This window comes from Leuciscus leuciscus, assembly GCF_965113295.1.
Source record: "Leuciscus leuciscus genome assembly, chromosome: 18".
Taxonomy (NCBI): Eukaryota; Metazoa; Chordata; class Actinopteri; order Cypriniformes; family Leuciscidae; genus Leuciscus; species Leuciscus leuciscus.
In genome coordinates this window covers 2,587,108-2,608,126 of record NC_138742.1, presented here as the reverse complement: position 1 = coordinate 2,608,126, position 21,019 = coordinate 2,587,108, and the positions used below count along the sequence as shown (strand labels likewise).

The 21,019-nt window shown below is 38.1% G+C and overlaps 2 protein-coding genes across 5 annotated transcripts in view; one reads left to right on the top strand and one right to left on the bottom strand.

Moving 5' to 3' along the window:
• Positions 1-1,144: 1,144 nt before the first annotated feature.
• ftr92 (finTRIM family, member 92) lies at positions 1,145-15,521 on the bottom strand (the record flags this gene model as incomplete). Its single annotated transcript, XM_082145933.1, has 6 exons — positions 1,145-4,308; positions 5,565-5,624; positions 7,411-7,570; positions 11,730-11,963; positions 12,360-12,443; positions 15,090-15,521. The coding sequence occupies 6 exons, from the start codon at positions 15,519-15,521 to the stop codon at positions 3,782-3,784; spliced, it is 1,497 nt and encodes a 498-aa protein (XP_082002059.1). The 3' UTR covers positions 1,145-3,781.
• Positions 15,467-21,019, top strand: part of abcg2a (ATP-binding cassette, sub-family G (WHITE), member 2a) — a 25,836-nt gene continuing 20,283 nt past the window's right edge. Inside the window, exons 1-2 of one of the 4 annotated variants that reach the window (XM_082145892.1) lie at positions 15,467-15,601; positions 19,439-19,652. In XM_082145892.1, coding sequence (XP_082002018.1) covers positions 19,447-19,652 — 206 coding nt within the window. In that variant the 5' untranslated portion in view covers positions 15,467-15,601; positions 19,439-19,446. Of the gene's footprint in view, positions 15,602-17,865; positions 18,008-18,033; positions 18,220-19,438; positions 19,653-21,019 lie in introns of those variants that run through there. The other 3 variants (XM_082145891.1, XM_082145894.1, XM_082145890.1) reach the window with 3 other exon arrangements.

Sequence of the window (21,019 nt, the reverse complement as noted above, 5' to 3'; positions counted from 1 at the left end):
AAAACAATGGCATTTGCTTTTCAATCACCAATAAATTTTGGGGTTTCAGGATTTTTTTTTAACCAAAATTTGTATAAAGATGATTCTCAACTATGTTATGAAAGATATAACGGAATGAATTGATGCACCATTTTACTTTATATGCAATATGTGAGTAAAATGGCCATAAATTAATATTCCCATTCAATGCAATGTATCTATACACTGTGCACATTATTGTGTTCTTGGAGCAACATTTTATGAAAAAAGAAGTGTAATAACTGGAGTAATAATTGGCAACATTTTAATAATAATATCTATTATACCATGGTCTGGGTGAATACTCGATTCTGATTGGCTGCAGGGTGTCCATTAAAAAGTGATAGAGGACACCTAGTAAAGGAGTTCTGGTGAAACTGACTGTTTACCGTTCGAAATGAATAAATAAATGCGCTGGCTACATCAGCTGTGAGTAACCATAGCAACAGGCAGTAAACTGAAGGCTTCTACGAGCTGAGCGGACTATAAATATCTCCGGTTGCTAAACAAACCGTCAGGCGTAACCAGGGAAACCAAGTTATTGTTTGTAAAAACTTTAGATTTCGATTGTAAAACTAATTAAAATATAAACTAATGTTTTAAAAATGTGTTATTTGGCAAGTGACCATGGTATAAGCGGGTTAATGCCCGACGAGGTGTCCATTGTCAGGTATTAATGGACTTCGGCGGAGGCAACCGTCCTCCGCTCACGCCTCGCCGTCGTCCATTAATACCTGACAATGGACACCTCGTCGTGCATTAACACTTACATATTTCATAGGAATATTGATGTATAATTGATTTCCATATTCACTTGTTGTGTCTCCCAGAATGCCTGATAAACATGATGTTTCTACAGTGGACATGTATGAAATCAACGCCCTGTTCTGTGACAGAAACTCATTTTTTGATTTGAAACCCCATAACGTTTTCCTGAGATGTTGGTTTATGAAATACAATTTGAAAAGTAGTCCGATTTAAATTATAATTACAATATATTATCATATTTCCTACATTTGATCACTAAATTAATGTCAGATATTTTTAAAGACCAAGGAGAAGTTGTGTTCATGGTGAAACCTCCAAACATTTGGTGTCTCTGAAAAGCCCTGAATGTGCTCTTTACAGGACACCCATGATGTGTCATGTGACATGTGTGGTGTCAGAGAAATTCACTAACATATAATGTCCACTAAAGTGGACAAAAGTCTATTCCCAGGTCCCAGGAGGTTATGATGCTTTGTATGAGGAAAGACACACATTTAAGTCATTTTGGTAAGTAAATAATGACAGAATACTATGATAGAAAACTATCCCTTTATTGGAAACTTGTCCCAGACATGTTTGAAAAGTTGGTTCCTATCTTCATTAAACACCAAAAGACAACCATAAATCTGCTCATCAAGAGCTAACACATTTTTGACGTACATGAAATGTTAAACACAAGTGCAGTACCTTAAAGTCCCCCTGTGGTGAAAATCCAGCGTTTAATGTTGTTTATATGTCTATGTGGTGTTTTTAATCCACTTTAAGACAAAGCATGTGTAAATTCTTAAGTCGACACCATTGCTGAGTATTTTCTCCTTAAAAAAGACAGTCTCAAAAACACACTTTGAAATCGCTGGTGTTTCTGACCATAGATATCCATATAAGGCTAGATGTCTTAAGGCGGAGTCTCGAACGGCATCACCGGCGGCCATCTTGTCACAGGGAATCTTTCTGGCGAGCTCTGTGGTATCTGAAGTAAGGTGAGTGATCAGCATGAACACAAATCCTCTTATTGCGCTGAAATCTTGATGGATTTACAAACGGTTTGGTTTCCTACAAACGTTATTAACGTGGCTATAATTCCAAATGCTTGAACATGTATGTTATAATTATTCATATGTATGCAGTGTCATAACTACATCTCTGACGTTTATAACAAACTAAACCGTTTGAAAATCGGTAGAAAATTGAGCAAGTTATGGTTATTTAAAAGTAGATGCACCATTAAAACACAATGTTACGAGTGAGCGAGCTCCCTGTGGCAAGATGGCCGCCGTGTGCGGACGTCGACCTCCATTTGCCAGCAGCGCGAACGAAACATCTAGCCTTTATTATATGATATCTCTGTTTCTGATGTCACGAACTACCTTGTAACCAATCAGATCAACGTGTGATCGTCAACCAGTGGATCTCTGAGCTGAGTGAGTGGAGGCGGGGCTCATTTGCATATTCATAGAACCGCGCATACTTAATGAGGCAAGGGTGTCGAGTTACATTCAACCTATTTTAAGGCATTAAGACATTATTATCAAGGAAAAAACCTTTAAATATCCCAGCAAACACAGAACGTTGGCGCAACGTACCCGACCTTCTAACAACGTTTTAACAACATGGCCAAAAGGTTGCTATAACTACGTTGTGTGGTGAAGGTTGTTACAGCGTTGTCACAATGTTGACATTAAACCACCGTTCAGGGCCATTGCTTAAGGTTGTGCCTAGGGTGTCTGGACAACCACTGGACAACACATGTACTCGTCACTGCCCTGAAGAGCCAATCAGCCTTTTGAATTTCAACTGATCGTTGGGCCGTCTCTCATTCTTCATCAAGCAAGGATACGTGAGAATTGCGTTTAATTTACTTCAGCTAAATAAGATACGTAATTATTCAAACACAACCTACAACTTCCTTATCTGATGTGACATTTTTTTTAACATCATCTGGTCAGGTATGACAAATATTTAACTTTATGCCAAAATGAAGCCAAAATGACTTTAATGATGAGTAACTGATTTCAGCACTCAGTGTACAGGCAGCGGCGCGTAGCGTACTTGTTGCACGTTGTTTTTTGACCTTTTTTTTTTTTTTTGTGGAAACGCACAGAGAAAAAAAAGGTTTGTAACTGCTCGCACACCTGTTTATATTTTCCTTTTATTTGTCGTCTCATTCGTTTCTTTGCCAGATTTTCGCATGTTTGCTCAAGCTAGGTAGTCCACTCCCTGTATAATATGTTTTTTGTTTCTTTTTTTTTCACAAATGTATGACTTTGTTTTGGAAGTGCAATTTGATTACCATAGCTAACCTTCTATGTCATTTTTACTCTTCAAAGTGTACACTTGCAGGTGTTGATTATAATGAATTTACTGTTAGGCCCATAAATAATAATAAGGATAAACAATATTTAAAAAGTATATAATTATATAACATATGACTAATTAAAAATTAACCACAAAACATAACATGCTACATGGGGGATATCTATAGGCCTATCTAGCATAAAAAAAGTATTGTCAGAACGTCGTCTCTCAGTTGCTGAATGTCGCGTAGCAACGTTGCGACAGCCCTGTTGCGTCTTACATTTCTACGTTGTTACAATGTTGCGAGCACGTAGACAGCGATGTTGCCATAGCAGAAATGCAACGTGCCACAATGTAAATGTGTTTGCTGGGATGTAATTTTGGGGATCAAAGAGGAGTTTTAAGGGATAATATTATTGACTACAGAGGGACTTTATAAACAGATTCTCTAAAGTGTCGAGCCAACAACAAAATCAGAAGCTTTAGCGTTGCGTATCATTTTCTTGCAGCACTGTTGCTAACGCCATATCCCCCTTAATCCCCAAATCCTCCTTATTTTTCAATCAGGACAACACTTTTATTCTGGACCATTCAGAACAGAAACATTTCTATAATAGACGTAATTTTCTATTCGGGAAATTTATCTCAGAATTTATACTTGTTCTGTTGTTCTTGTGTTGTTTTGCGGTGAGCCGCCGTCTTACCGTCCACAAAATTTTGCGCTTGATCCCTGAAAGAGCCCAAATCCTGGATAAAGGGGTTGAGTGAACCTGGACTGTACTCGGTGCAGGAGGATCATGGAGTCTGAGACGCTGTAGAAGGACAGCAGTCCCGCCCGGTGATCCAGATACACCCCGATCCGGTGAGACAGGGGGACGTCGATCTCCACCTCCTCGTTATTGTGCACTAGTGCGTATCTGAATATCGTACAGTCCAAACTCCAGGACTGTCTGTTGTACCCAAACCCACTGTCGTCGTCTTGCCCGGTTCTGCTGATGTCTTTGTATGACACTGCGATGTCGACGCCATATTGCCCTGTCCAAACCACCTCCCAGTAGCACCGGCCCGTCAGCCCGTTCTTGCTCAGTACCTGCGCCCACCACTCGAACCTGTCCTGATGTTCAGGGTATGACTGGGGCTCAGTACTGCACTCCACAGCCTGGTTCTGCTCCGCTAACCGGAGGTTCCTATGGGCTGTGTTCGGGTCCAGACTCAAGGAGACCAGAACTGATGGGAGAGGAGACAAGGTGAGAGTGCAATACCCAGGTAAAGCTTGGCCAAGACTAGTTTACGCACGCTTACTATGTACTTTATATAGGCAATTATTATGATTTATGGCTTATTAATATAAACCCGTGATTAGTCGACTGATGGCTTAAATGAACGAAACATCTTTAGTAGGGCTGGGTATTGACACAAATTTCACAATTCCGATTCGATTCAATATTGATTATTTTGGATATCAGGTACAATATATGGCAAATTTTCTCAAGGAAAACAAATCTCTTAACTAATGCTGTAAACTATGGGAGTCAGTGGTAGGCAGCCTATAGGCTTCATTAGCCTACTGTAATATTGAAGGTAAAAATGAACTGATTGTATACAAACACTTGAATTGCACATATTTATTTTCATAATAATAAAGTTATATGAAATATAAACATTTAAATGGTGGCTGTCATAAAATCCTGCCAGATTTATTCAAACATGCATTAAAAATTGAAGAACATTAAAAATGATGAATATGGTGCATATATTTAGCAGAATGCTCCTCTCTAGAGTTAATATTTCTCGCTGACTGACGAGTTTATGGTCACTGGATATGGTTTTTCTGAGGTAAATGTGACGTTACGTGACATTGTTTACAAGCTGTTTAACTGACGTCTTTCCAAAGTTGAAACACTGATTGGGCGATTCCATGTCACATGATACGGACTTCGATAAGTTGTACTCTACCTTTTAACACACTTTCAGAAGCTCATTCATGTTTATTTCGCGCTCTAACTGGTGTTATTAAGGCGGAAGAGAAGATCATGTGCTTCTCTAGAGCCGAGTCAGAGCGATCTCACACCACAGCGACAACACGCTATTTATGTTTTTGAATTTCGTAAGAAAATGGACGTAATTTGAAATCTGAGACTTTGTTTCATATCAACAGTAACAAAGCACAAAGATTATTGTTATTTATTGGATGGGATGCAGCGCTACAATGTTACATTCATTCATCAACTGAAAACAGGATGACTAATCGAATCTTGGGATTTAAGAATCGATATCGGTTCGTAAAAATGAGAATCGATTAAAATCGAGAAATCGATATTTTTTACCCAGCCCTAATCTTTAGTCGAGGGCAGCGCTGCATTCAGGTGTGATTCTTGACTATCCCACCTAAGGAATATGGAGAGAATAGGGATTTTCCTAGTCCTGCCTTTGATGGAGAAAGTTTAGGTTCTTTTTAAATGTGAGCAAACAGAAAGACTTACACTGTAGGAAGTCCTCCCTCGTTGTGGGCTCCAGTGGCAGTAGGATCTTCTCTGCGGTCACTAGAGGTGTGAGGGAATGGATCGGTTATATGGGAATATGCAGACTTTTTCGTAAGGGATGGGAGACGGATAGGATTTTGTAAATCACGAGTGTTCTGTGAAGTATTATGTAGCCCCTTAGGCAGGACCCAGAGTTGCTCACTATGTTGCTCTCTGGGCCTCAAGGGCGACTATCCCTGCAGAGTTTAACCCCAACATTGATCAAGCACACCTGCCTGTAGTTTTCAATCAGTCTGGTTGGATTTCTCAGGTGTGTTTGATAAGAGTTACATTTCCATTTATGCATTTGGCAGATGCTTTTATCCAAAGCGACTAAAGCCCTATTCGGACGGGACTAGTGTAACATGGAGAGGTGGGCTAAAGTAATAATCACCAGAGCTTCTCTGTGATTTTAGTCCCGTCTGAATGTGCATCTCAGTGATCAAGACGGACAATGTCAGTAAAGATTACAGCGACTTTTACCTTCAGTAAAAAGGTCCGGAATAATTACCTCAGGTAACACTAATCCCGCGCGAATGGAGTATGGAGACGCTTGATAAAGCATCAGTTGTGTTCTAGACGCTGGAACGAGTCTGTGGCAAAACTCAAGTGTTTCACACACACACCATTCAGATCAGAAGAAGATCGACAGCACTCGTTAGAGGCACGAAACATCTTTTAGCGTTAGATAAGTGCCTATTACCAACACAATCCAATCTGAAGTTCATTAATACATCTTTCGACCGGACATAACTGTTTCATATATATAAATATAGGTTATATGTGTTTGCGCACGTGATATCAGGAAGCAGCGTAACACACACATGACGACAGGAGAGACGGCGGTGTGTAAATCGAGTTACTCTCACACTTCTGCTAGTTTTACTGAGATCTCTTATCCCGTGTGAATTGGCCATTAATATTACAGACGTCCTGTGGTAACATTATATTACTCCATCGACCCTTGTAAAGTAAATCCCGTCCGAATAGGGCTTTATATTGCATTTCAAGGTACACATTTCTACATTCTTATCAGTTCTTGCTTTCCCTGGGAATCGAACCCATGACCTTGGCGTTGCAAGTGCCAGTGCTCTACTGTTTGAGGAACAGGAAAGCAGGGAAAGTTGGAGCTAAACTCTGGAGGAGAGTGGCCCTCAATGGCTAGAGTTGCCCGTCACTGCACTGAGGGGACATGGAAAAGATGAATATGAGATGAAGAGGAAGAATTACATTTCAATGCCTTTGCTTTCCCCTGAGAAACTTTTGAGGTCGCTCACAATCATGAAAATTTGTGTCGTTTTTTGGTGTAGGGAACGCAAAACTTATGCGAGGGAATGCATATGCATTGAAATATAATTTTTCCATAGGGATTCTGTGGGAACAGATTCCATGCACACACTTAAAAATAAAGGTTCAAAATGGTTTTTTTGTAGTAATACAATAGTACAATTTAGAAAATCCTTTGAAAAGATACTGGGGACAGTTCTTAAACTTAGCATTATTTCTTGCACTGGAAATGTTTCATGGATGTTAAAAGTTCTTCATGGATCCATTGATGCCAAATAGAAACCTTTATTTTTAAGAGTATAGTTATACACTACATTGGCCAGCCCACCTATCAACTGTTAAGATACAGATGCTGAGATCCACCCGTTCTCAGGTCAGTGACTGGCTGCTTCTGGGAGTACTTGTTGCTTTTGGATGGATGGAAATTTGGACCACAAAGATCTAGTAGTAGTCCCATACTTTTAATTAAAACTGACCACTTATGTGGACTAACTTTTTTTCCTAAAACATTACTTTTTACCTGCTGAGATTATCCTGGTCATTTCCAGTCTCCACATGTCCTCTACTTGTGCTGTTAATGAGGAGAGGGACTTGATCACTTCTCCAAAAGAGAACTGTGGATTAGTGGTTAGGCTGGGGAAGTCAGTACACTGCGAAGTCGGCCAGCGAGATTCGACCTCCTACGAGATTTGGAGACCATCATGAGTGGCGGTAAGGGTGCAACAACAACAGACTGAGAATTAATCCTTTGGTTTCCACTTTTATCCACAGCGTCTTGCAGTAAACTGTTTGCAAACCTCCTATAACAAGCTCTGAGCTTGAGTCACTACATGAGCCCAGTCCCAATTAGTTGAAAAACTTTGATAATATTGATTCCATTTGTTGATCATATATAATACATGCTTCATTTTAAAGGGTTAGTTCACCCCAAAATTTAAATTCTGTAAGTAATTACTCAGTAATTGCGCACAAAAAGTATTCTCGTCGCTTGATAAACTTAAGGTTGAGCCACTGTAGTCACTTGGACTATTTTAAACATTGTCTTCTTAACTTTCTGGGTCGGCAAGTTTCAATAACATAGCAGCCTATGAAGGAGTGAGACAGCTCTCAGATTTAATCAAAAATATCTTAATTTGTGTTCCGAAGATGAACGAAAGTCTTACGGGGTTTGAACAACATGAGGGTGAGTAATTACTGACAGAATTTTCATTTTTGGGTGAACTAACCCTTTAAGGCTAATGTATTTCTTGCCCGGTTGCATAAAGCACCTTAAGTTTTTCCCTTAAATATGAGACTTAAGGCGTGATTTCGCCTCAGCCAAGGGAATGACTTAAGGGTGTTGCATATAATCCCTTAAACGGTTCTCTTAGGTAAGGGAAACCGTTAAGTGTTTCACGACAGCGACCCAGGTTTTGCCGTTATAAAATATGATTGCTGCCATAGTGCCATGGACACGTTATTTGCTAATACAGAGAGCGGTTCGTTTTTACAGAAATCCGCATTAGGAAAACAAAAAAGAAAAACAAATGTGAAAGAGAAGGACAAGACGAGACAGAAACTCAAATTTGTCATCATACTCACCCTCATGTCGGTCTAAACCCACAAGACTTTCATTCATGTTTAGAAACAAATAAAGATATTTGTAATATTCGCTCATCATTTCTGTCCATTTATTGAAAGACATAAAAGTAATCCGTATGATTCGGGCTGTAGAAGCTCAATGATGTTTGTTCTTGTACGTGACGCATGCACGTCTGAGCTTCCGTTAACCATGTACAGGGGCGGATCTAGAAAAATATTTATGGGGTGGCGAGAGGGGGGCAGGAATTTTTGAGGGGTGGCAACATATGGCAGACGTATACTGAATTTAATCACAGTTAAATTGGCCATAACTTTTAATTCGTTGCTGCCAATAGGGATGGGTATCGTACTACTCTTACCAATACTCCTATCGATCCGGTACTTTAACAGTATTATTATCGGTTCTTTTTGTTATATAAAAAAAGGGGGACAAAATAATTTAGAACACAATTAATATTGCTTTATATTTTGAAATGTAAAATAAATATCTATAGCAAAAGAAAAAGCAATGCTTTAACAAAACAAATAAAACATGTATGGTATGCAGAAGGGTGCAGGCTTTTGTGTTTTATATTCAGAAGACATAGGACACCAAAAACAAAGTACAAACACATGGTCAAACAAAAAAAAGTATACAATAAAACAAATATACAAATTATATATCCAGTGCTTTCATTTCAGTAATATCTACTGACATTACTGTTCAGGAGTAATAAGGCCAAAAAGACATCTAATAAAGTCAGATTTAAAAATAACACTGCATAGTTTATCATAGATAGATTAAAGCTTATATCATTCAAGAGCTGCAACTGATTTTCTCTTTGCCTTTTGTTGTATGATTCACATATGGAGCAATCGTCAGCAGGATTATTAGACTGCTGCCTCTTTAAGACCAAATGCAGATCTAATCATTATTACGCATCATATTTTCTCCCAACAATTAACGCCCATACTTAATCCTATTGTATTTGTTATTTCCCCAGTTGTAACCTGGTTTCATTGCTGTGATATCTGAGAGGAATTGGATTTAATAGGACTGCTTAGCTAATCAAATGATCGATCTCCTAACTGGCTCTGTATTGTGTGTTGTAACGTAACGTACGTCGGCGTCACGGCGACCATCAGTAAACGTTATGGATACAAACAATATTTTTATTATTTTTATTATGCTGTTCTTGTCTTTACTAAAATCAAAATTAGGCTAAAGGGAAGACTCTTACAAATCACGAGGGAGCGATTTGACTGCTGATTTTGGCTAACGTAATAGACTCGCTGTTTTTGCTGATGCTGAATCGTCTTTAGCATACAATACATTAATTACAAATGTAACTTTAAGTTAAACGTGTGTTTAAACTACACCTGGGGAAACTCACTTCACCTTCAGAGGCTCTGGGGCAGATCAGTCTCTCCAGTCGGGTGACGGGTAGCAGGGCCACCGCACCGCAGCAGACTCGCTGTGTGTGAGGCGAGCCAGACTGAGCGAACGCCGCTCTGCACGCAGGGGGGAGGGGCTAATAATACATTTAAAATTAAAACATTTATTGTTCACTTTTGGTAAATGTATTGTTTTGTTCACTGTTTTGAGAAGCTTGTGGACATAGTGGCGGGTTGTTTTTACAAGTACAGTTTTTGGATCATCAAAGTTAGGGGGGCAGCTGGGGGGGCAAGGCTCTAGCTACCTTGCCCCCCTGTAGATCCGCCCATGACCATGTAAGATGTGCTTTATGTGTTTATGTGTGAAAAAACGACACAATTAAAATGAGTTTATCATAGAAAGCGGCCTATCCTGTCTCGTTAGAAGACTTGGATTGGAACTGCTCGTTTAAGGTGAAGTTTTCCAAATCTTATGTTATAGGGGGGGGGGTGGGGGGGGGGGGTTGGGGGGGGGGGGGGGGGGGGGGGGGGGGGGGGGGGGGGGGGGGGGGGGATTTAAGGGGCTTTATGCACAATAACTTATAGTTTTTTAACAGATTACTTAAGGGAAAAATAGATATTTAAGGAAAATTTATGACGTTTCACCTAAAGAACCTCTTAAGGGTTATTTTTTTGCAAGACCCTTAAGTTTAAGGGAAGCCTTAGGGCGTTCTTAAGGGAAAATTGCACTTAAAGGTACAATATGTAAGATGTTTGTAATAAAATATCCAAAAATCACTGATATATTTCCTGCAGTTGTGTACTTACAATATCCCAAAAGTTCCCAAAGATTTTTAATTTCAGAGAAATTCCAATTTTAAATAATGGCTCGTCCATGTTCATGTGTCGCCTGTCAATGACGTAATATCCGCGTTATCCCTGGTTTCCGCTCGTACTGCCATAGTAACCATGGCGACAGACGTGGACAACTGCGTTACGTCTAGCGGCGCGCTCACGCTGTTGTTGTTTCGTTCAAACATTATGGATCATGGCAAGCAGACTTTGGGACAAAAGGAGAACTAAAACGAGGATCAATATCAGCGTGGCGTTTCGAGATGCCGTCCGCGGCTAACTTCGACTCGACAGAGACGTGCAAATGTGGAGGAGAGCAAATGTACATAAAACTAATCAATGTTATATAGCTCAACATGATGAAATGTTAGAATATGATCAATATGTTATTCTAATGTTGATCTCGCTCACCGCTAGTCTCATACAGACAAACTAACACATAGAATAACATTATAACTTTAACACACTCAAATGCAGTTTAGTGTGATAGTGTAGAGCAAGTGAAGCAGCGCTGCGTTCCCTCACAAGTTTCATTCGTCTAATAAACTGCCCTGTGTGAGTATTATTCAGCACTTGAGGGTAAGTTAGTTCGGTAGAATGAAATGTCCTCATTCCTTTATATCCGCATAACTCGCGTGTGGCGCTGAGATCTGTCTCTCATTAGCACTCGCGCCCTGCTTCACACCACAGTCATGTTAAACACATCAGTGTATTCACTCATCCATAAATATTAGATCTATCAGCTTGACGACAAGTTCCATAATTCCGCTTATGCGTCATCAACCTACGCCTTTGTAATTGTAAGAGGTTAGCGACCCCTAGCGGCGAAAACAATTACATATTGTAGCTTTAAGGTGCTTTATGCAACCGGGCACCGGTCCTAGAGGGCCAACGTCCTACAGAGTTTAGCTCCAACTTTTACCAACATACCTGCCTAGAAGACTACAGTAATCCTGAAGACCTTGATTGGTTCAGGTGAGTTTAATTGGGGCCAGAGCTAAACTGTGCAGGACAGTGGCCATCCTGGAGCAGGATTGGACACCCCTGTGTTACCTGGAGGAAATAAATGTGATCATCAGTATGTGAGAGCTGCTCCAGCTCGGACTGTTCCCTCCTCAGCTTTGAGATCTCCTGTTCCAGACCTTCCGAACGTCCCTGAATTCGGTCCAACTCTGTGCTCATCTGAGTTTGGAGCAGCTCAATCATCTCTGTGTGGCTTCTCTGTATAAAGCCAAGCAGCTCGATGAAGATCCTGGCACCTTCTTCCTCTGTGGCTTGAGTCAGGTTCTGTCAGTGGACATATAGTCAAGAATTTTAAGCATTTATTTGGTTGTTCATGTGTGAAAGTCAAGCGGCAACTTTCCCGTCTCTCTCTTGAAACCAACACGGAAGTGACTTAAACTGCAATTCATCGACTGGCCACTAGAGATCGGCTGCAAAAGAGAGTCAATCCCATAGACACCCATGTTAAAATGCCCAACTTTACAGCAGAAAAAGCGTCACGGACACTACGTCCATATTTATTTTACAGTCTATGGTGAAAGTGTGTAACTTTTTGTACCATCTTCCATTGTTCATGGTTCAACTCACTTTGTGAAGTCCACCAATGGCTTAATTATAGTTTCTGCCTATTAATCTGAGATTAAGAAACTTATTGCACTTTTAAATGAGCCACGGACTTACCCTGAGGGAACCTGCCATCTTCTGGATTTCCTTCAGCTCAGTCACTCGATCTGTAATCATCTGCTTGGACTTCTCCAGCTGCCTCTGGGAATCATTGGACAACAAGACTCAAGACCATGGGTGTGTCTCAATCAGCTCTCTAGGTTGTGAATTGTTGTATAATGTACACTTATTCGTACACTGGTAAGGACGCTGGCTCTCTACACATTGGGACACTGATTACTCTTTCCGGCAACATGCCAACGTTCATTACTGCACTGTGAAAACTGTTTGTAATTTTAATGGTAAAAGACAACAGAAAAAACATGTTAATTGGTTAATAGTACATGTTCCCTTACTATATACAGTGAAAAACTGTAATAGATCTCACAGGACTTTTCATATAATTTTACAGTAAAATACTGTTAAATGTACAGATTTTGGAAGAACACATTAAAAAAAAACATAACACAGGTTAAAAAAATACGGTAGGAATATTTGTTTTACGGCATTGATCTAAAGTTTATGGTAAAACAACTGGCAGATGTGGTTGCAAGTGCTTTACTGTAAAAAAAAAAATGGTAATAATATTTTAGGTTTTATGGCATTGAACTTCAATTTATGGTATACATTTTTTTAAAAGGCAGCTGTGGTTGCAGCTTTACCGTAAAAAAAAAAAAATGGTAGTAAAAAAAAGGCAGCTGTGGTTGCAAGTGCTTTACTGTAAAAAAAATACGGTAGTAATATTTTAGGTTTTATGGCATTGAACTTAAAATTATAGTATAATTTTTTTTTTAAAGGCAGATGTGGTTGCAGCTTTACCGTAAAAAAATACGGTAGTAATATTTTAGGTTTTATGGCATTGAACTTCAATTTACGGTAAAAAAAAAAAAAAGAAAAGGCAGCTGTGTTTGCAATATCTATGTTTGCATGTGCTTGACCGTTGATAATGCGCTTCACCATTATCAGTGTGTGCTTTAATTGGGCTCTTGACCCTTGACTTACTCGCATTAGTGTTTCTGGCAGCTGTAACTGTGTTTATAATACATTCGTTAAGGAAAGCCAAGAGAAAATGTGATCAGGTGATGTTGGCTACATATTGTTGATGACATAATCATCATGTAGTGACCTGATTCACTGATCTCATATAAAGTCTTATCTTTGATTATATAAGGAATGTTTAATAATTTCACATTATTGATTATATTAGCTCCGTGACCCTACAGCATGAGAGTCTTTGTTTGAATCATCATGTGGATATCATTTTTACCACCCGTAGTATTTTGTTGGTTATCAGTTTTTTTTATTAGCAGATTTTAGTACTTCAGTGAGATGGAATAATAATGATTTATCAGTTAATGGTTTTATGTACCATTAATTTAAGTCCCGTAAAATCTAAAAGGTTACTACTGCACTACTACTCTTTTACAGTAAAATACTGGGAACCAGCTAATGTTTTTTTTGCCATAAATTTAAGTCCCGTAAAACATAAATGGTTGCTACCGTATTTAAAAAAAATTGTTTTATTTTTTTTTATAATATATATATATATAAAAAACAACTGTGAAATTTACGGTAAAAAAAGTTGTTGTTTTTACAGTTTTTAGTTTTTTGACAGTGTGGTATTTCTGAACAATAGCAGAACTCATATCTTTCTGACATTATTTTATGCAATTTACAGAAAATTATGATTTAGCTGTATATTAATTATATTTAGCTGTATATTAATTATAACTAATAGCTGGATTATTTTCACTACCTGTCTATCACTTTATGTTTATGATGAAATATGATTAAATAACAGTGTGTGTTTTTAAATATTGTGCATTCTGGGACTTTTTAGGGAGCGAACGTTTAGGGCGATTGAGAAATAAAATGTCCCATTCCCTCACTGTAAAAAAAAAACTGTACATTATACAATGACTTGTTCTTTTTCACTTCCAAAAACTTTAACAGTATTTTACTGTAAAATAACATAAAATGTACGGTTAGATCTAGATTCACAGTTTTTCACCGTATAAAGAGTATGAAAACTTTCTGTTAACCAATAAACAGTTTTTCACTGTAGCATTTTTCTTTTTCACTTCCAAAAACTGTAAAAGTAATAGTATTTTACTGTAAAATAACATTAAATGTACGGTTAGATTTAGATTCACAGTTTTTCACCGTATAAAGAGTATGAAAACTTTCTGTTAACCAATAAACAGTTTTTCACTGTAGCATTTTTTTTTTCACTTCCAAAAACTGTAAAAGTAATAGTATTTTACTGTAAAATAACATTAAATGTACGGTTAGATCTATCACAGTTATTCACCGTATATAGAGTATGAAAACTTTCTGTTAACCACTTAAAGGGTTATTTTAATTTGGACTCTGTGCATGCTCTTTGAGACAGTGACCATAGACCTGCATTATATGACTGACAGACAAGAACGGTTTGACCTAAAAATATCAAAATTGAAACTACTGCGGAAAAAAAGACACCTACATCTTGGATGCCCTTGAGGTAAGCTAAAACATACCAAAATTTAATTTCAAAGTGAACTATCCCTTTAACACAGTTTTCACAGTAGCATTTTTACAGTATTTTACAGTTAAAATCACGATCATTTTTTACAGTGTGGGAATGACTGCGATAATCACAGACACCAGCTGTGTGTGTCATAACCTGCTGTGCCAGATGACTTGAACTAGGAATGTCTAATAGTCATCCCTGTTGTAAATCACCAGACACACACACACACACTCTACCTGTTTCTCAGCTCGCTCTGTCGCCACACACACCATATCATGTCCTGTGTGCTTCATATCCAGCATGCAGAAACAGCAGATGCACTGACCATCAGTGCGACAGTAAACCTCCAAGAGCTTCTGATGTTCACCGCACATCTTTTCCTGGAGTTTTCCAGTGACGTCCACTAGTAAGTGTGCATTCCCAGCAAACAAGTCGTTGTGCATCTGCAGGTGAGTTTCACAGTACGACGCCAAACACACCAGACAAGTCTTGATGGCTTTCTCCTCCCTACCAGTGCAGGAGTCGCACGACTGAAATCCCATCATTTCCAGTTTCTCCGCAACCGAATCTACGGATTCATCCGGATCTGTCCCGCACTGAGGACAGGTGTTTTCCCTCAGGTCCTGGAGGCAAACTGAGCACATGTTTGTGTCCTTCTCATCAGCCATTTACATGGAGGACAGGGAGCTCTGTGTTAAAGAGACTCGACAAACACTTTCGATTTCGTTTCTTTTCCTCATGCCTTAATGTAGGTGGGACGATCTAATGTGTGTGTGTGTGTGTGTGTGTGTGTGTGTGTGTGTGTGTGTGTGTGTGTGTGTGTGTGTGTGTGTGGCCACAGATAAAGAGAGACAGAACTCATGTGAAGCCTTAATTCAGAGAGACAGACGGTTGCGTGCTAGCGTGTGGTTAGATAAATAATTCCCGAGTAACCAGAAAAACCAGTCAAATATTACAGTACATAGGCCTACGGTACTGTCATGTGGTTATTTAAAACATCTCCCCTTTGGCTCATTGGTGTGTGTTTGCATATGAGCCGAGGTGGGCTGAGGTGAAAGAGATTGTAAACTCTTGTTGTCGCTTTTATCGTTTTTTTTTTCTTCTTCTCAGTGAGTGTTTTTTGATAAGGTTTATATATATGGACAGAGTCCAGTTGCCGTGAGTTAGTCAAACCCACTGTTGTATAACTTGTTAAGAAAGACAATAAAGCCGTATAGATAGGAAGAGCCAAAGGAAGAGGCTGTTTCATAATTTAATACTTTTCGTTTCATCATTTTATTTGAGGTGTTCTGTTTAAGTAATGGCATGATTCTCTGGTTCATGTAATTTCTCAGTTTAATAAAACCATATCAATACAGTAATTAAACTGTATATACAGTATTCAACTGTATTAAAGTAGCCTATGTAATTTCCCCCATAAAGTCTTGCTCATAAGGCTATAACATATATGCTTATGTCGACTACATGAATGCTGATCTTTATGTTGCTAATATAGATGTGCATGTGTATGCTATATAAAGCAGAAGTTACTTAAATAAATGACGAATTGACAACTTGTGTCTCTAACATCAAGATATTTGTACACTGTGGGGGGAAAAAGAAAAGAAAGTTGCTGCCTTAAATATTTAAGTACAATCAACTTGGAAATTTAAGCCATTTCAACTTAAATCACATTAAACTGACTTAAAAAAAGAGATTTGAATCTTATAAAAGAGTTGAAAATGGTTTAACTTATTTCGATGAGTGAAATCACTGCTGGCACACATGGTGACTCACACAGGCTGGTATGGATGTACTCCTCCTTCACATGTTTCGGTCAGCCGTTTGGTAACTACAGATGTGGTGATTGATTGTCAACTAATTTCACTTTACAAAACTAAAACATTCAAACATCCTCACGCAGCAAACATTTTCAATATAGGCCTAAGAGGCACAATTTGGTGCAAAACGGCTAATGTCATGTACATGTTGCGCTGTCCTTGCGGCAAAACTAGTAGATCTTTAAAACCCCGCATTAAAGAACATCGTTGCGCTATTTTAAAAGTTTGGTCGCTCATCATTTTGCTACTTTTAGACATTCTGTTTCTTCCTCTATTAGGAATAGAATTGAAGTGTCCGCGGCCTGTGAGTAAAGGCGTGCTGTGTTTAACTCTTAATGGTCTGGCGAAGCGTACCGTGTGTGTGAGTCTACCATTCAATTTTCAAATTTTTGGAGCCATGGTGTTTTTTTAGTTTTTTTAAAATTAATTTAATAAATTTCCTTGCTGAGCACTGTATTTGAGCAACATATTGCTTTGCTTTGGATGTGCGTGCTTTAGATCTGATTTTAAACTATGTTAAAACATGTTGTCATAACGTAGGCTATTGATCATATCATGGTTTTACAGTGTATGAGGGAACGGGTGTGTTTCGAGATGATATAGCCTAAACCCGTCTCCATTTCTCTTAAGTTTTCACCTCTTCAAATAAACTTCTTCACCACCACTTCAAGTTTTTCACTTCACTTTTTCATTTATTTTTAAATGATCCTTTTAGTTTGTCCTGAGCGGATCAGTTTAGCTCACAAGAACCTGCCTGAAGAACTGCCTGTCTAGTAATCAGGATTTTAAGTTAAAAAAAAGAAAGAAAACTAATTTTAGGACAATTTAAAATGATCTATATTGTTATTAATCTTATTTCAACTGTCATCTTTTAACAATCCAAATTATGCTTCGATTTAATGACATTTATATATGTGTGTGTGTACAGTGTATATATATATATACATGTGTGTGTGTGTGTGTGTGTGTGTGTGTGTGTGTGTGTGTGTGTGTGTGTGTGTGTGTGTGTGTGTGTGTATACTGTATCATAGTGGTAAAATGCTGGTAATCCCACAATACTTTGATATTTGATACCCATGCCATATCCATTGCCATGATATTGGTAGCCTACTTCTAAAGAAGATCCCTCTTGTACACGCTGATGATGTTTATATGTAATGCTGATATGCATAAGTTATATAAAGTCACTCCGGTCATCGTAACACGTGCGACGCGCCTCGTGTGCTTTATGAAACCACATTCATATTTACACAGAGCGCGCACGCGCACGCACACACACACTCCTCGCATAAAACCAGACGTGCTCGCGTGAGCAGCGGTAGGCTCCTCTTCAGGTGAGTGTGTGCGTGTGTGTGTGTGTGTGTGTGTGTGAATGCGGATTTTCTAAACCACAGAATCGATGGTTAATCGGTATTTTTCCGGTATTCGGATAAAAACGACCTCGATTGTTCTGGTCTGTATTGATTTGTGAAGCTCGTGGAGGGATATTTCAACAAAGTTTTGCATATGTTTTGCTTAGATATGAATGAACATGATGAGAAATGAAGTAAGTAGTGCTTTTGCTCATCATAATAAGAAACATTAGCGCTGTTTTTATATTTATATGTTCTATTTATGTTTTATATTTATGACAGAATAAGTTCGATTCGTATATTCGTAGCCTAATTAGTAAAGCATAAAAAAAAAACAAAAAAACATTAGTGCTCAAAAACCGTACTCAAACAGCATCATTTACCATATTAATGTTGGTGTTTAAATGCCATGTAGAGCTTTTTCAAAAATATCATACATCATATCATGAGTGTCAAAAACATGGTATTTTTGAAAGAATCTTAGCATTGGTTAGTGAATAGCAGCTCCCATGTAATTACCATATGACGGCAATACCTGGGTATTTTTTAAGTGTCAATAACAGTAGCATTCAAATACCATGAACGCATGAATGCATGAATATGTTGATGAGTTGATCAGGTTTGTTGAGAATCTGTTATCTGACTAAAATGACGAAAGAACACCACAGACAATCACCATGGGAAAATATTAACTACCTCATTGTAAAGTATTTTGTGATTATTTTAATTCCTTTCTAAGTAAAGCACTTTGAATTGCCATTGTGTATGAAATATACTATATAAATAAACTTGAATTTCCTTGCATTCACCGCAAACATGATTTTCTTATTCAGTATTTTTGTCTCGTTTTGACTGGAAACAAGACAGAAACCCTAAGTAAGAAAGGCATGTTTTACAGTGTGAAGCTGCTGTTCTTCATTAAAGGCTCCATATGAAGCTGATGTTCCTCTGATGTTCCTCTGATGTTCCTCTGATGTTCCTCTGATGTTCCTCTCCTGTTCTTCTGATGTTCCTCTCCTGTTCCTCTGATGTTCCTCTGATGTTCATCTGATGTTCTTCTGATGTTCCTCTCCTGTTCCTCTGATGTTCCTCTGATGTTCCTCTGATGTTCCTCTGATGTTCCTCTGATGTTCCTCTGATGTTCCTCTGATGTTCCTCTGATGTTCCTCTGATGTTCCTCTCCTGTTCTTCTGATGTTCCTCTGATGTTCCTCTGATGTTCCTCTCCTGTTCCTCTGATGTTCCTCTGATGTTCCTCTGATGTTCCTCTCCTGTTCCTCTGATGTTCCTCTGATGTTCCTCTGATGTTCCTCTCCTGTTCTTCTGATGTTCCTCTCCTGTTCCTCTGATGTTCCTCTGATGTTCATCTGATGTTCCTCTGATGTTCCTCTGATGTTCCTCTGATGTTCCTCAGTGTTCACGATGGCAGATACGGTTGTTCAGCTGACCAGCGTCACGGATCTGGAGAATCATGTGTCCCGAACTCACGTGTCCACCAGAATGTCTTCTTCAGCGTCCCGGCGAGGAGCGACCGTGAGCTTTCACGACATCAACTATAACGTGAAGATGAAGAGTGGTTTCCTCTGCAAGAGGAAGATCACGCGCAAGAACATCCTTGTCGACCTCAAGTGAGTCTTTACGCTTTTCACATTTGCATCTTTTTATTTTATTATTCTTTTTTTATAATACAAATATTGCTTACATCAGGTGGTTACACACTAACATATCAGGGACAATAAAACAAACCATTGAACAAATTTGGAAAAATAAAACAAACAAACAATGACAACAACAAAAGAAGACTTCTGAGTAAAAATATTACAGCGACACAATCCGCAGATTTTTCCATCAAATTAGTAAATGACTCAATGCTCTTTCCTTTCCTTAATAAAACGAATCCTTTCCAAAAATGTGCATCTTTTGATGTAAAAATATTGGTTTCACTTTATTTTGATGGTCCCTTTAACACATTCTGTTGACTATAAGTAACATTGCACTAACTCTCATTAGAGTATTAGTAGAGTATGAGTAGAGCTGACATGTAGTTGTAAAGTTACTTATAGTCAAGAGTGTTCAAAAGGGACCATCAAAATAAAGTGTTACCAAAATATTGCATTAATATACCATATTTATCTTCCATTGTATTTAAATGGAAGGGAAAATATACAAATTCAGTGGTGTGCAAAAAAACTATGCCATGGTATCTTTGAAAGCACCATATAAACACCATTGTTTATGAATTTCAGCTCCCTGGTAAATATATCAAAATCCTGCTGATTATTATATGAGACTGTATTATGGCAATAGCTGACCTTACAGTAACATCCAAATACCATGGTACGTGATTGTGGTAATCAAACAGTAACATGGTGGATATGTTCCAGCTTTAAACCACAGTGTGTTTTGCATTGAAACTCAAACTTTGCATAAAAGTAATGTGGAGTTATAGTGGTGCAAAGATGATGCATGAATTTTGTGTTTGTTTTGTTTTTTTGAATGCATGTTTTTTTGTATACATGTTTAAATTTTTTTGTATGCATGTTTTTTAAATGTATTTTTGTATGCATGTTTATTTTTTATTTTTGTATGCATGTTTATTTTTTATTTTTGTATGCATGTTTTTTTGTATGTGTTTGTTTGCATGTTTTTTTTTTTTTATGCATGCTTTTATTTTTTTAATGTTTTTATATTAGGGGTGTAACGATACCCTCATGTCACGATTCGATACATATCACGATACTGAACTCACGATACGATATTATTGCGATACTCCAAGACTTATGATAAAAGATTAACAAAAAAAACAGTTGATTAAAATGCTAAATCTGATATTACACTGTGTGTGTGAATGAATATTCTTGGACTTGGTGCTGAAACCCAACACACAGGACAATAGAGACACCAGAATAACAATATTCATGATTCTGAAGCTGAAAATACTGAATTATTTTAGATGAATATGCTTAATCTCTGACTAGATATATTTAAAATCATG